This window comes from Alosa alosa, chromosome 23 (assembly GCF_017589495.1).
Source record: "Alosa alosa isolate M-15738 ecotype Scorff River chromosome 23, AALO_Geno_1.1, whole genome shotgun sequence".
In the NCBI taxonomy this organism is placed as follows: domain Eukaryota; kingdom Metazoa; phylum Chordata; class Actinopteri; order Clupeiformes; family Clupeidae; genus Alosa; species Alosa alosa.
This window is the reverse complement of record NC_063211.1, coordinates 18,218,686-18,235,705: the sequence shown is the minus strand read 5'-3', so window position 1 is coordinate 18,235,705 and position 17,020 is coordinate 18,218,686. Positions and strand designations below refer to the sequence as shown.

At 42.9% G+C, this 17,020-nt stretch overlaps 1 protein-coding gene across 1 annotated transcript in view; it reads right to left on the bottom strand.

Annotated features, from left to right (window-relative positions):
* Positions 1-17,020, bottom strand: part of LOC125288217 (low-density lipoprotein receptor-related protein 1B-like) — a 271,541-nt gene that overhangs the window by 163,219 nt on the left and 91,302 nt on the right. Inside the window, 3 exon segments of the mRNA XM_048234393.1 lie at positions 6,184-6,429; positions 10,477-10,677; positions 14,305-14,490. Of these exon segments, the coding sequence (XP_048090350.1) occupies positions 6,184-6,429; positions 10,477-10,677; positions 14,305-14,490 (633 nt within the window).

Genomic DNA, 17,020 nt, shown 5'->3' with positions numbered 1-17,020 from the left:
AAATGCTTCTTCATAGTGGTGTACACAGTGGTATACATAGTAGACACACACACACACACACACACACACACACACACACACACACACACACAGACAGATGCACACTCTGTTGCCATGTGGAATGTTATTGTTCTACAGACCTGAGGGGTATTTCACAAAACCTCGATAAGGGATTAAGCTGGGATTTTTAGGTTATCCTGGATGAATTTAGCCTTGACTTGGTTTCACAAAAGAGATGGCACATAAGTTACCATGGGGATTTATTCTCTGCACCTAGCCTAGATAGATAGATAGATAGATAGATACTTTATTGATCCCCAGGGGAAATTCAAGAACCCGACCAGGCTAACAGCCAAGCTAAGTTACAGTTTTTTACAACTGTTTACACACGTTTTCAAAACTCTGTGTCTATTTTTCAAAACTCCACACACAAAACCCACAATTGCTCACACAAAATGCAAAATGCCTCAAATCTCCAGCATAATGACACACAACATTCGAAATGTTGCAAACACATCTTTAAACCAAACATTCGCCTCGCATTACAAACACTTTTTTCATAATATGACATTTTGAATACATCATGTACACACTGTTGCTCAAAACCGAAAGCTCGTCTGTCTTAGGCTTTATATATTTCTATACAAGAGTGAAAGTTACGGTATAAAGAGAAGTTGAAATACACAGTAAAAATGCAAGCAATATTGAAACCAAAAATAGTATTTTTTCCCAAATAATTTGCTGTTGCGAATACAGTATTTTACAGCTAACAAAAAAAAAGCAAAGCAGAATACAATGACCACCAGATGTACATGGAGTTTTGAAAACAGTGACTTTGGATAAGACGGAAATGACTGACTACTATCAAATTGCTTTGCTTTTTCCAAAGACAAGTGTGTGTGTGTGTGTGGGGGGGGGTTGACTCAGTTTTCAATTGACTAAAACACCACACACAATTTTCTACCTAACACACAAAAATCTAACAGGAAGTAACTTGACTTCAACCCATCAAAATGCCACACTAAATCACCAGTGCTTCACTCTTTCTCTTCACATGTGCAAACACTATTTAATTTACTGAACACCATCCAATCATTGCCTTAGTATAGGTCTATGAATAGATATACTCTCTATATGGGTATGGACCCTTTCAATCTGCTCCTAGAGGATTTCCGGTTGAAATATTCAGAACCAATGCAGATACTTTGAAAATTACAGTAATCAGACTTTAGCTTACAATAATGTTCTACAAAAAGTGCCTTAGGAAAAATGCCTTAGGAACGCTTACTGTAGAATTGTTTGTTTCTGCAGTTGAAAGGGTTTATAGCAGGGGCGTCGCTAGCTATTTAAAACATTCGGGGCTAGAGCCCAGAAGTTAGAGACTTTTTTGTCCGGGGGTTCAGAGAGAGATTTTGAAAATCGGGCTGATGAACATGCAATTTGAACCTACTTTGAGAATGAAAAGGAAGGCCAATTGTAATGACTCACGTCACGGCATTCTGAATATTTTGATGTTTAAAGACCGTGTAAGGAGAATGTCTCTTCTGCCAAAGTGCACCACATACAACACCCAAAATATAACATTAAAATAGCCTGTAGAATAAACATCGTCATGCACCTCTGTCTAGTGCACAGGTGTGAGCGTTCGTCTCGGGATAAACATTTGGACGTCATCCCCTTCAATTAATGGGCTATGGGTGCCTTGAAAGCAATGCATTTGGGTTGTGTAGGCTATGCCTTTTTTTTCTCTAAAGAAACTTCTAATATCCATTTGTCTTTCTGTACGCTTATTTTGCTAAGGCTAGTTAGTAGAAGCACGAAACAGCAATGCGTAATAGCGTAGAGGAGAATTGAAATTGTAACATTTTGCAACAAATGATTCTAAACCTGCCCAGATCACGTCAGATTTTCTTGCGCTGCTGTTAATGCACACAAACACAAAAGTCTCCTCTACGGGGCTATTTATTTCATTCACAATTAGAGTTTTTGTTGTTGTTGTTGTTGATCCGGGGCTATCCCCAGAGGATCCGGGCCCCGAATGCCCAGGTCTAACGACGCCACTGGTTTATAGGCCTATGAATACATACTGTACACAACCCCCCCACCACACACACACACACACACACACACACACTTGTCTTTGGAAAAACAAAATCAGTGTTTTCAAAACTCCATGTACATCTGGTGGTCACTGTATTCTTCTTTGCTTTTTTCTTGTTTGCTGTAAAATACTGTTTTTCACAACAGCAAATTATTTGGGAAAAATCACTATTTTTGGTTTCAATATTGCTTGCATTTTTACTGTGTATTTCAACTTCTCTTTGTTGATACCGTAACTTTCACTCTTGTATGGAAATACATATAGAAAGCCTAAGACAGAAGAGCTTTAGGTTTTGAGCAACAGTGTGTACATGATGTTTCCAAAATGTCATATTATGACAAAAGTGTTTGTAATGTGAGGCGAATGTTTGCTTTAAAGATGTGTTTTTGACATTTTGAATGTTGTGTGTCATTTTGCTGGAGATTTGAGGCATTTTGCATTTTGCAATTGTGGGGTTTGTGTGTGGAGTTTTGAAAAATAGACACAGAGTTTTGAAAATGTGTGTTGTAAAAAACTGTATTAACAGTAAACACAGTAAAGCCAACTTTTTGTAGAACTTTACTGTAAGCTAGTCCGATTACTGTAATTTTCAAAGTATCTGCATTGGTTCTGAATATTTCAACCGGAAATCCTCTAGGAGCAGATTGAAAGGGTCCATACCTATATAGAGAGTATATCTATACTACTGTAAGGCAGTGATTCTTAAACTAGGGGTCGCGACCCTAAATGGGGTCACCAAAAACTTCCGTGGGGTCGCCAATTATTTTCTGTATTCAGTCTGAAATTATTATTATTATAATATTGGCCTTTTCTGCCTTTTTCTTATTTACATGCAGTTAAGAGAAGAGAGATAAATGTTTTCGTCTTTCAACGAGATCTGGTTCAGCCTATGGGCTACGGGTCCGCTGATAGAAACAATGTAACTATCTGCTCCCACTATGCAAACTCAACTTGTTCCCGCTATTTTAAGTAAAACAAAACAAAAGACATAGGTAGCCTATTAGCCAAAATGGACAGGTGGCTGCTTAAAAAATTTAACAAAACCTCGTTAGTGCCATCTACCAGTGCGTCTACTCCTCCGTGATCCTCAGATGGGACAAGTCTACAGGCGGGGTGAGAATAAAAGAACAAACGGGCGCTATCGGCTTTCATCAAAGAAAGAATTTCTGAAGTATGGATTCACTTGCCAAGTTAAAGATAACCTCGACCACCCACAATGTGTGTGATTTGCTTGGCGATGTTCTGGCGAATGAGAGCTTAAAACCTGTCAAAATGAAACGACATCTCAAAATACAGATGTCGGCTCCTTTCCATGGAGGAAACCTCCGTGTTATTTGTTTAGCATTCCTCCTAGAATTAACTTGCTATGTTCACGGAAGCATGCCCACCCTTCCCATTGAAATTGTTAAAGATAGTAAACCAGAAAAGGGAAATAAAAAATACTGTTATTGTTATCGCCATAAATATAATTAATGTAACGTTGTAGGCCCTAATGCTGCATGTGTATGTGTGTGTGCGTGCTTGTGTGTGGTAGCGTAAGCCCGGCTTAGCGTGCTATGCTATCATAAGCCCTCTGATCTGATATGGCGGCGTACACATGTTTAATCGTGATTGTTTGTTAAGTGATGTTTTTATATGGAGTAAATAAAACAAATGACTTTGCTTTCTAGTTTTGCTTGATTTAGTTGTTAACGTTTGAGGGGGTATTTGAGTAAGGACTTAGAATGGGTTTGGGAAAAGTGGGGTCATCAGACCTCGCCATACTTTTTTGTGGGGTCGCCAGACAAAAAGTTTAAGAACCACTGCTGTAAGGCAATGATTGGATGGTGTTCAGTAAAGTAGTGAGTGTTTACACATGTGAAGAGAGAGAGTGAAGCACTGGTGATTTAGTGTGGCATTTTGATGGGTTGTGTTTGAAAAACGAAATCAAGTTACTTCCTGTTAGATTTGTGTGTGTTAGGTAGAAAATTGTGTGTGGTGTTTTGCAAAATGTGTTTTAGTAAATTGAAAACTGAGTCAAACACTGAGAATTAGTGTATGGTTTTGCAGATTTGGTGTGGGGTTATGATGTTTGGAAAACATGTTTAGAAAATTGTGTGACAAGCAAAGATTTAGTGTGTAAGCAGTTGAATAAAACTAATTCTATTATGTTGTCTTATTGGTTTTGCTAGCTGTCATTCACATCAGACCTCCGTGCTAATTTTTAAGGAGCTTTATTCCATTTATAAACTATTTGCTAAATGTATTTGCTCGCAAAACAAAACAGTCTGCCTACTACCATATGGTTATTATTGTAATTGTGATAGCCTTATAATTATTAACATAGGCCTAGGTAGGCTACTCATTGTTTGCTTATTTTATTGATAGACGTTTGATGAATAGCCTAGGGCCTACTGTAGTTGATTGGGAGTAGAAGGACAAGTTTCCGAAGGTATTTTCAACTATAATTAAGGTATATCATACTATGTGCATATTTGCGAGATATTTGCAGTGGCAAGCGCTTTATTAATGATGTTGCATGCCGAGAAAAGGAAGCACTCACACGTGGGTGCATGCGTAAATTTGCATTCAGTTGGTCTACCACGCCTACTCGAGTAGGATCCTGCTGTTTTACAGAAATAGCCATGATTCCCATTCCAAAAAGCACAGCTTTACTTCATTGTTAGTCTATATCAAAAGCGGTTGTTCGCTTTGTGTGAATGACGCTATTTTCCGCGTCTTTTTATTCCAACCGTGGGCACTTTGGAGCAGAAACGAGAATGCGCACACATCCTGAATTAATTTACACCTGGCTTGACATAGTCGCTCCTACTCATCCTGGATTGGCATTAGTGAAACAAGTTGAGCTAGGATGACCAGACAACGCTATGTCAAACCTCGCTTTATCACTTATCTTGGATGTCTTAATTCTGCCTTTGTGAAATACCCCTCTGCATGCTTCTAAATCATATTGATTGTGTGCAAAGCCACAAAGCCATCTATCTACTGCATCATTCAGTGAAATGACAACACAAAACACAAACACATGCACACAGACTGTACACAAATACACCTACACACACACACACACACACACACACACAGTCGGCCTCTGGCACACCCTTAGGCTATATCACCTCCACCTGACTCTGACATCAGTAGGGAGTCTCTCCTTCCTGCCTTTCAAAGCCACACACAAACACACACACACACACACACACACACACACACACACACACACACACACACACACACACACACACACACATACACACAGACACAAAGGACAAGCTAATTGTTCTTTCCTTGCCTTTAATGGTTCAGATCTAATACCAGATAGCCCACAAACGTGAAGCTCAGAGCTGAATGCTGTAGACTGCTTGTTCTAAATATCTAAACCTATGCATGGTCCAGTAAATGTCTAAATATCTAAACCATGTACATGGTCTGGTAAATGTCATTCTCAGGGCATGTAAGGCATCTTTTGAATGAGCCAAACATTTATGGTCTCATCTTCAAGAGCTTTGGAAATAGATGGAGATGACCATACCTGTGTTCCAATTTGCATACTTCTGTACTTACAATACCTAATATGAGTGTCCTCACTTGCATTCACTTGTGTACTCATTTTAGGTACTGTAAGTACAGAAATATGCAAATTGGAACCCAGCCCATGAGTATGTTTTTCAAAAGCTATTTATAGCCCAATTAAAAAAATAACAAGCATAGGGAAACATTTTAGTGACCATGACCATTTCATGACAATTTAGCTGAAAACCATAGGAGCATGCACTGAACTGTGTGCATGTAAACTGCTTAAATATTTGCCCCCGAGAGAAATAGAGAAATGTCATGGCTTCAATCACAGCCCAAAGGCATTCATGAATTTGTAAACGCTATTTTATTCCATTTTATATTCATTTTGGAAAGTAAACAAAGCTATAAAACAAATAATTTTTTCTCCTCGGATTTCCTATCTTATTTTCCTGGTATAGTGAAGAACATAATGAGAGCTCTGATTTACACACACACATACACACATACAGTACACACTCTCACACACACCACACACACACACACACAGACACACACACACAGTGTACCTGTGCTGTGGCACTCCTCGCCGTCAGGGTCCAGTCTCCAGCCGGGGTAGCAGGAGCACTTGACCGTGGTCTTGTACTGCTCGCACACCTGGCTGCATTTCAGGTGCTTGGTGCAGTAGTCCACCGCCTCGCAGCTGCGGTTGTCAGAGCCCAGATGGAGGCCCGAGGGGCAGGAGCACACCACCCCTCGGCCCGGGGCGACAGAGCACTGGTGACTACAACCCCCGTTCCTCACCGAGCATTCATCTACAGCAGACAGGGTGAGGGAGAGAGAGAGAGAGAAAAAAAAAAAGATAGAGAAAGAAAGAGAAAAAGAGAAGAGAAGCAATATGGGAGAGAAATAAGGAGGAAAAAGGGGGCATGGGAGAGAGAGAAGAAAAAGAGACAGAGAGAGGGTGGTAGGGTAAAGAAAGAAAGAAAGAAAGAAAGAAAGAAAGAGGAAATATTTTTTACTGCAGCTCAAGGCTCGTTCCATGGGCATAATAGCAGCACACCGTGATTGATAATGGCTGGGTGAGTGTGGAGGGAGTGGAGCATGGAGGACTCAGCAGGAGAGGAATGGCTGTGTGGCGATCGATAGGGACTGGTTGGCCCAGCTCTCACAAACCAACCCTGAGCCTTCGGCTCCACAGAGGCCTGGGGACCTGGAGGGCCTGTCAGCGGGGGGCTGGGGAACGAGGGGTGTGGAGGGATGGGGGGGGGGGTGAAAGGTGACTGGAGGAGGGAGCGGGCATTAAACTGTGTGCATGTAGACGGTTTACATACAAGCCGAGTCACGACTTCAATCACAGCCCAGTGCCATTTATAAATGGGGTGAAAACAGTTTGCACGCTAGACAATGGTCAGAGCACTAAAACAAATCTCTCCATAGATGTCTCTTATTATTTGCCGTGAGACCCAGATGGCTCTGGACCTTATTTGGTCCCAACAAGTCAAGATGGGAGGCAAACTGTTGAAAATGACTGTAGCCAGCCATTTGCTTCATGATTAAGACATTCCCCCCGCTCCCTTAACAAGCTGAAATTGAGTTTTCTCCACAGAATGTTCCGGCTCCATATTGAGTTTCTGCTGTAAAGAACCTTTCCGACGTCGGAGGCTCGACGGGATATAGCTTTGCGCAACCCTGTCGAGCTAATCAACTTCTTGAAATGTTGGGACAGAGGGAGAGTTGAAATAATTGGCTTTAAACTCTCTTAGCTCTATCTCTAGCTCTAAAGCTCTCTTGTCTTTATCACTCTTTTAAACTCTCACTCTTCCAAAAAGAGAAAGACTCTCTTTTGGATGTGCCACAGTGACTCATTGAGGATCATATCAAACCTCCTACAATTCATACCATTTATACCATCCCCAAGATGATCTAACAGTGGTTTGCCACTCGCAGGTTAAATTCTGGTTCCATACAGAGTCAACAAAGAAAGGCTCTGCTAGCAATATCATATTTTAGTGCTAACTTTCTGTATGAATGAAGTACAAACATACATATTCATTCACTGATTAACTAATTGATTATTTTCTTTCTTTCTGTCTTTCGTTCTAACATTCTCTCTGTCATTTAGGATCTAGTTATCTACCCAAAGTTAGATTCTAATTTCACAGAAAAATACATATTTTTGTGTAATTCTAAGCATTGTAGGTCACAGGTCAACTCATCCATACTGTATGTATAAATATAAAAAGTATAAAAACAACCTGCAAAGATTTTATTTTGCAGCTTCTATTCAAGACAGTTTGGTACCCTGAAGTCATTGAGTTTATTTTCTATAAAGGTTCACTGCAATTCATAGGTTCCATAACCTAAATCATGTTGAATTTCATGATGAACACAATACACAAAGGCCAAGGGTCAGAATGCCAAACTGCACTCCCTCATTCTCACAACCGGTAAAGTTAAGCTTGCTGCACTTAGTTATACTGTCAGCCACGGATAGTTTGACTGTGCCTACATTGTGACACTCCTGTTAGTAAACTGGAAAGAGCAAAAAATAGGAACATAATGGTCACCTTAATCCCATGAACACACAGATAACTCTTACACCTACCTTATTTTGCCTTTTATTCATGTTTGTTTAAAGATTTAGTAAGTTTTTTTTGCTACCCATTTTGATGCAGGTCCATAGATTTCAATTATATCCAAATGGTAATATTTCCCCTAAAAGGGGGTGTGTACGTACATCGGTGGGCTCTCCAAGGACTAGGGTCAGCATGCGGGGACTGGACAGGAGTGTTTCATTTTCTCCACTCCCTCACGAGCATCATTTCTGCCAAACTGACCAGATTGCTAAACTTCAGCACTTGCTCCTGTCTCAGTCTGAGAGGAACAAAGCTGGGCTTCTACACTGACCACAGAGATGTGGACGCTCCCTAAACTCCCATCTATCCCCATGTCCTCCCTATAATCCCACCTAAGAATTAATATGCTGCTTCCATCTGCTTCACAGTCCCTGGAACTTTGCCAACAGGGGGAGAAAAAAAAAACCGACAAATCCCAAGAATGGAAGAGGGAAGCAGGTTGTCAGGACTCAGGAGTGGAGGGGCTTACGTTATCAGTCATAAACACCGCTGAGGATTCTTTGGATTGCGTGGCCTGCCGGGTCTACGTAGAGATATGCGGATCACAAAAGCCGAGTTCCTCCGCTGCCATCGTGATCACACACTGCTGATACAAAGACAGCCCTCGGGTAAAGCAATAGAGTCCATGTTGAGAGATATCAGGCACACTATCTGGAAAACCATTTTGATGACATTGCCATGAGCCAGGCATCCAGTGGCAGATTCGAAACGTGTCCAACATAGTGCCCACGAGTGGAGGGCAGCGTGTTGGCAGACGGGTGGCATATTGGCAAGGAGAGGAATGGGCACACTACTCAGCTACTTTAACGTTGTATACTACCCTATAAGGCATGCACTTAAAGCTTCATGACTACCCTATAAGGCATGTGTTGTTCACAATGTGTGTGTGTGTGTGTGTGTGTGAGTGTGTGTGTGTGTCATCATGAATGTGTGTGTATGTATGTTTACTGTATGTGTGTGAGTGTGTGTGTGTGTGTGTGTGTGTATGACCCTGTGTGTATATGTGTGTATGTATGTGTGAGTGAGTGAGTGAGTGAGTGTGTGTGTGTGTGTGTGTGTGTGTGTGTGTATGACCCTGTGTGTATATGTGTGTATGTATGAGTGAGTGAGTGTGTGTGTGTGTGTGTGTGTATGACCCTGTGTGTATATATGTGTATGTATGAGTGAGTGAGTGTGTGTGTATATGTGTGTATGTATGAGTAAGTGGAGTGTGTGTGTGTGTGTGTGTGTGTGTGTGTGTGTGTGTGTGTGTGCTTGTGTGTGTGTGTGTGTGGTGTGTGTGTGTGTGTGTGTGTGTATGACCCTGTGTGTATATGTGTGTATGTATGAGTGTGTGTGTGTGTGTGTGTGTGTGTGGGTGTGTGTGTGTGTGTATGACCCTGTGTGTATATGTGTGTGTATGTATGAGTGAGTGAGTGTGTGTGTGTGTGTGTGTGTGTGTGTGTGTGTGTGTGTGTGTGTGTGTGTCTGTGTATCTGTATATGTGCTTGTATGTGTGTGTGTATGTATGTATGACCCTACTGTATGTGTGTGAGTGTGTGTGTGTGTGTGTGTGTATGACCCTGTGTGTATATGTGTGTATGTATGAGTGAGTGAGTGAGTGAGTGAGTGAGTGTGTGTGTGTGTGTGTGTGTGTGTGTGTATGACCCTGTGTGTATATGTGTGTATGTATGAGTGAGTGAGTGTGTGTGTGTGTGTGTGTGTGTATGACCCTGTGTGTATATATGTGTATGTATGAGTGAGTGAGTGTGTGTGTATATGTGTGTATGTATGAGTAAGTGAGTGTGTGTGTGTGTGTGTGTGTGTGTGTGTGTGTGTGTGTGTGTGCTTGTGTGTGTGTGTGTGTGGTGTGTGTGTGTGTGTGTGTGTGTATGACCCTGTGTGTATATATGTGTGTATGTATGAGTGAGTGTGTGTGTGTGTGTGTGTGTGTGTGTGTGTGTGTGTGTATGACCCTGTGTGTATATGTGTGTATGTATGAGTGAGTGAGTGAGTGTGTGTGTGTGTGTGTGTGTGTGTGTGTGTGTGTGTGTGTGTGTATGACCCTGTGTGTATATGTGTGTATGTATGAGTGAGTGTGTGTGTGTGTGTGTGTGTGGTGTGTGTGTGTGTGTATGACCCTGTGTGTATATGTGTGTATGTATGAGTGAGTGAGTGAGTGTGTGTGTGTGTGTGTGTGTGTGTGTGTGTGTGTGTGTGTGTGTGTGTGTTATTCTGCCTCACCACAGAAGGGCCCCTCGTCCGAGTGGTCGGCACAGTCTCTGCGGCCGTTGCAGATGCGTTCCGGGAGCAGGCAGACCGACGTGTCGTTGGCACAGGGGTGGCGCGGGGGTTTGCACGCCGGCACCTCGCAGGCCTCCTCGTCCGAGTGGTCCTCACAGTCATGGTCGCCATCACACACCCAGCTGCGGCTGATACACTTCCCTAAAAGAGAAGAAGCGAGAGAGAGCGAGAAAGCAAGAGAGCGAGCGAGAGAAAGAGAGACGAGGGGAAAGGGAGGAGAGGGAGAGGTGAGGACACTAAGATTTCTGGGAAAATGTTCTCACACACAAAGCCTTAGGGCTTCTTGTGTTTTGGTTCTGCTTGTTTTTGTATGGTCTTTGTCTGTGCTGGACAACGTTCATTCGCGCAACCATTTGCAGCCCACTCGCATCTGTTCTGGTCGAGATTATCTGTGGAGATAATTTTTCTCATAGACAGGACTATGAAGAGATTGAAATTTCCTGTAACATATTACAAGCATTCTTAAGTTGCCTCCGCTGATGTAGCTTGTCTAATGAACGAAACAAATGAGGATGAAACGGATCAGTGGGTCCATCCTGTACTTCAGGAAAAGTGGACATAGCTACACATTTATCACATTTAGAAAATAGCACATTACTTGGCCTGAAGACATTTTTTTATGCAGCAAAAGAATAAATCCAAAACTTGTGGTGTATGCTTGAGACCAGACTGAAGGAATGAAATGATGCAGATAGATAGATAGATAGATAGATAGATAGATAGATAGATAGATAGATAGATAGATAGATAGATAGATAGATAGACCTAAGGTACTGCATATCTACACTGAGGCAACATTTCAGTAAAGGAGTTGGGGGGAGAAAAAAACACTTGAACCGACCCAGCTATTGGTGTGGCAACCTACTTTCCCTTTAATCTCTTATCGACAGGGAGGATAAGAAAGAGAAGTCTCTTTGCGTACTGTTCAATAGGCCCTAATTAAAAGACATATTTCAAAAGACAGTGCTGTTATCGGCCAGGGTTGTAAGCAGGGAGAGGCCAGGCCTGTGTGCAGAATGCTGAACAGGCTTTGCAGGTAAACATGACAAAGCAACCTCACAAGGCCTCGGCTCTGAAAAGCTTATTGTAACTCAAAGAGATGCAGAATGAAAACACTCAGTCACAGAAAGAAGGTTGTGACTGAAGGGTTTGCACTATTGAACATGAGAGGGGGCACTGTGGTGACAGAAACAGAGTGTGGAGGAAAAAGACAGACGGAAAGACATTAGTCTTGAACCAATAGAGATACACACACACACACACACACACACACACACACACAGACACAGACACAGACACAGACACATACACGCACACACACACGCACACACACAAACACACACACAAACACACACAAACTCAGACAAACAAAGCCAGTCAGAGCCAAGCATCTAGTCAGCACTTGCATATTCCCTGGTTATAGACAATGTAATGAGAATGCGGACTACCGGGAGTAGTGTGTGGAAGCTACAAACACCAATGAAGCTATGCCTGTCCTACACATTTATATCTAGTCCTACCTAACATTCCTAACTTTCACATCCCTCCTTCAGTCCTCTTCTATGGCCTGCCAGAATGCATTTGGGTCAGATGCCATTAATGTGCTGATGTTTCCCACCAACATTTAGTTAGCATTTCCCTGCAGCTTTCCCCAAATTGATACGTTATATACAGTGCATTTGGCAACATGAGACTAGACAGACAGAAAAACACTCACACACACACACACACACACACAGGGGAAGCCCTCAGGGAGCAAAGACAGTTTTACTGAAGGGGAATCACTTGAGCCCTAATGTAATATTAATGAAGGGTGAGAAACACTGTTTGCCATGGGCACAAACATGCAGTGTCACCATCACTTTTAATAGATGGATGTGCCACTACCACAAACATAGAGTATAAACTACATGTGCATACACGTAAAGACAAGTTTGAATAATAACTAAGTATAAAGCTTTTCATCAAATGAGCACTAATGCTGTAATTCCAAGTTGAAACTAAAAATAATAATAATAATAATAATAAAAAAAGCATCTCTATTTAACGGCTCCCCATGAGGTCATCATCATGACGTTCACATCATAAGCTACTGACTCGGCCTCAACTGCAGCGCTTTTAGGCAGGCAGGAAGAGCAGAGTGGAGGATCGGGGATCACTTTGGTCTTTGGTCTTGTCGTCAGTGAGAGATGGCGTGTGAGCGTGTGTCATCAGTAAGAGATGTGTGTATGTGAGAGTGTGTGTCGTCGCCGTCAGCGGCGGCGGGCCCCTGCATAATGCGCTCCACGTGCCTCTGGTTGGGGGTAATTGCCTGCAATCACTTATCTCCCCCCGTCTGACTTGACACCATGCTAAATAAATCTGTGGGCTTAGCATAATGTGGGGGACGTGGCATTCGCTCCGCGGCCGTCTTTTCATCATCTGCAGATGTGCTGCCCTGATCAGAGAATCTGCTGCTGGATGAGAGGGGTCAGGAGAGGGTTGACTTAGCCTGTCTGCTCATCCAGGGCAACTTGGCTGCCTTCCATATTGTTTTTCTCCATGTTCCATGCGTTCATATTCTTTTATCTTCCATTGATGTTAAGCAACAATGGCATTTGAAAACAAAACAGAAGATTTGTCAGACGCCATTTTCATTTGATGTCTACGTAAAACCAAAACAACAACAAGAAAACATAAAAACACATACTTATGTACAGTATGTATGCACATACAGTACATACAGGTAACTGCCTTAACCCATACCTATAATTGTGATGAGATGACTACTCCATCAATTACCTGTAGATTAGAAAGCATGCAGCTGCACTCCACTGTATTGCTACACTCTGCCACACTAAATAGTAGCTGACGTGACAAGCACTAGTAATGTGCTATGTGCTAACAACACCAACACCGTGGGTTTAATCAGCAAGGGAATAGTCACACTGATGGAAATGCACACACACACACACACACACACACACACACACTCCCAGCTTCTTCCACTTTATCCACCCTTAGCTGGTGTTGCTGACATGTAAGGCCTGCTTCCACTTTGAGACATGTGGTCCCATTCTGGGAAGTCCTGAGAAACCAGCCTAAACACTCCTTCTCAACACTCCTCCTCGAGTATCATAAATAGTGTGTGAGGGAGGGAGATGAGATGTGACTCTTTAGAAACTCAGAGCTACTCAATAACTCACAGTAAATACCATAAAACCCTCTGCTGTATATTTTCATTACATTCACATACATAAAAGTTAATTGACTCCATGTGTGGGATACATGATAACTGACAGTAAGATACTGCCTTCACTAAAACAAGCTTGGAATGTATTTTGGACATATGGTAACACACTGTAAATCTGCAGTAACATTGTGTAAGTATACAGTATGTGCCTACTACATCAAACAGAAAGTTGTCAACTATTAACAAGGTCCAAGTGCACTTTTGAGAAAATCAACTAATCACCTCGATATATGATTTTCTCTGACATTTCACTTTGTTTAATGTTATTTCTAAAAGGTTTTTTTTTGCACCAAATCCAATTATATGTATGTTTGTGTGTGTGTGCGTGTGTGATAAAACTTGTTAATTCTCAGAGAGACCTTATTAATTCTCGAGGGACAACGTATACATTCATTCTTCACGGGTCCTCATTGTCCAGGTCTTGGTTAGTGGCCTTCTCTGGAGACCGCCTGTCGTGGATTTGGCTTCAGTCGGCAGCGGTGCGGTAAATCCTCAACCTGCAGGCGCAGGGCACTGGCACTGACACTGGTACATACCTGAGAGCTTACAGGTGAACTTGGCCTGGGGGTCGCAGACGCGGCGGGTGCCGTGGCAACGGGTCTCATCGCTGGCGTCCTCGCAGTCCTTGTCCCCGTCGCAGCGCCAGCGCTCGGGGATGCACGTGCCGTCGCTGATGCAGTGGAACTCTCCGTCGCCGCACTCACTGACCGGAGCCGTGGCCACTGGGGTCACACACAGATAGACACACACACACACACACACACACACACATACACACACACATACACACACACACATACACACACATACACACACACACACACACACACACACACACACACACACACATACACAGACACACATACACAGACACACACACACACACACACAAACACACACAAACACACACACACACACACACACACACACACACACACACACACACACACACAGAAAGAGAGCAGAGACACATCAGTATTCCTCTGACTCACATCCACAAGCCTGTCACACATCCCTGCTGTTCCAAAGAGGAGCTCATCCAAGACCCATCTCTCTGTGGAGTCCCCTCCTCTCTCTTTCAGGTGTCAAGTCTGATCACCCTGCATGGCCCTCATTACCCTCATTGCAGGTAAACACACAACAGCAAACATTTCCATCCTGATCACCATCCTGTGCCTGGGCCAGGAAGGCTTGTCAGCTCTATCTGGATGAGTTGGTGGAGGTGGAGGTATAGGTGGAGGAGGTGGTGTTATCTGGCCGTGGTGGTGGAGTAGGAGGAGGTGGAGTTATCTGGCCGTGGTGGTGGTGGAGTTGGAGGAGGTGTAGGTATAGGTGGAGGGGGTGGTGTTATCTGGCCGTGGTGGTGGAGTAGGAGGAGGTGGAGTTATCTGGCCGTGGTGGTGGTGGAGTAGGAGGAGGTGTAGGTATAGGTGGAGGGGGTGGTGTTATCTGGCCGTGGTGGTTTGGTGGAGTAGGAGGTGGAGGGGGTGGTGTTATCTGGCCGTGGTGGTGGTGGAGTAGGAGGAGGTGGAGGTGGAGGTGGAGGAGGTGGTGTTATCTGGCTGTGGAGGTGTGGTGGCAGGAGGAGGAGGAGGGGACGGGTGTGTGCCAGCCCTGCTGAGTGAGGTTGGCACATGCACCCCTGTCTGTCACCGAGGGGCAGAGGAGGAAGACAACAATAAATCTGACAAGAAATGAATGTCTCTTTCACTCTCTATCTGACTCTCTTATCCTCTCCTCACTCACCCATCCTCTCTACACTCTTACAATATTTTTGTACTGTCTACACTGTTCAAGGCAGTCTCTCTCTCTCTCTCTCTCTCTCTCTCTCTCTCTCTCTCTCGAGCTGCCAGGAGACATTCTTCACACAGATTAAAAGCCCTCAGCCTCATCAGTGACAGCAGAGTGCTGAACAGCTGACCATGAATCTAACTTTCATTTCTGAATTTCTGCCAACCCATTATCAACCTAATGGGGATTAATACACCAAAGTGTATGCATAATAGCATAAGATAGAATAGCATATCATAGGAAGTATTTTACTGATTTCTGGATGCCTACTCATCATTAGCATGGTCATAAGAAACACAGTACACATTCCAGTATCATAAATGTCATACATACACAATAAAATAAATTGATAATAACAATAACATTTCACAAATCAACAGAAAGTCAGCTTGTACATAAGCTAGCTGCTAGGACATCATGTCAGCGAAAAAAAGCATACAGTAGGCTAACTGACTAAATGCCTAGACCATGCTGAAGTAGCGGTCTCACAGGGAGAAGGCTTTAGGCTGACCAGGCCAGAAGGATGATTAGAGAGATGGGGCTCTGCACAGTGACTGGGGTCCTGAGAGGTTTGTAGAGGGAGCCTGATGAATGGTGTTCACATCCCAGTCACAAGGCCATGCAATGTAAGTGTCTGAGGAAGATCAAAGCCTTCAAATCCAGCAGAGTCCCTCCCTCAGCAGAAGAAAGCCCTGATTAAATCCACTTAGCAAGAGAATACTCCGACACAGTTAGTCGGGCAGAGGCCTCCCAACTCATGTTTAATGTGTAAATCAATAGAGTGACACATACATTGTTTATACAATGTACAGTGTGTGTGTGTGTGTGTGTGTGTGTGTCTTTGCATGTATGTGTGTGTGTGTGTTTGTGTGTGTGTGTGCATGCGTGTGTGCATGAGTGTGTGTCAGCATGTCTTCTTCCTGTCTTAAGATTTGCTTCAGCTACGTCTCTTCAGCTAAGTCTCTTAAAAGGACTCCTCAAAAGGATTGTCCTATAATACGTACCATCTTTGGTACAACCATCAAAGTAAAAACTACTGAATCACAAACAAACAGTCCGTTCTTGGACTAGTGACCATCATTGTCCGAAATCTCTTCGGATACATCTGTTAGTGTTGATTTAATCATTTATACGGTCCAAAACCAAAAATGTAACGCAGAATTGGAACACAAAAACATGTCTGTGTCTGAAATTAACAGACATTTATGAGGATGTCATATAAACTGTGTTTGCCTATTTTCTAAATCTTAGACGTACCGGCCCACGCCTGAATTCAGGCATAGTGCCTGAAGACTTTAAGCCCTGTCACTCTCTTGGAATGTAATGGAGGGAAACTAATGGAATACAACCACAACCACCAAAAATAAAAAATAAAAAAATAAGGTCCAAAATCCACCCCCTGAATAAAGACAAAACTAAAGTGTTTGTTATTTCATTATTATCATTTTTATCTGTAAAAGT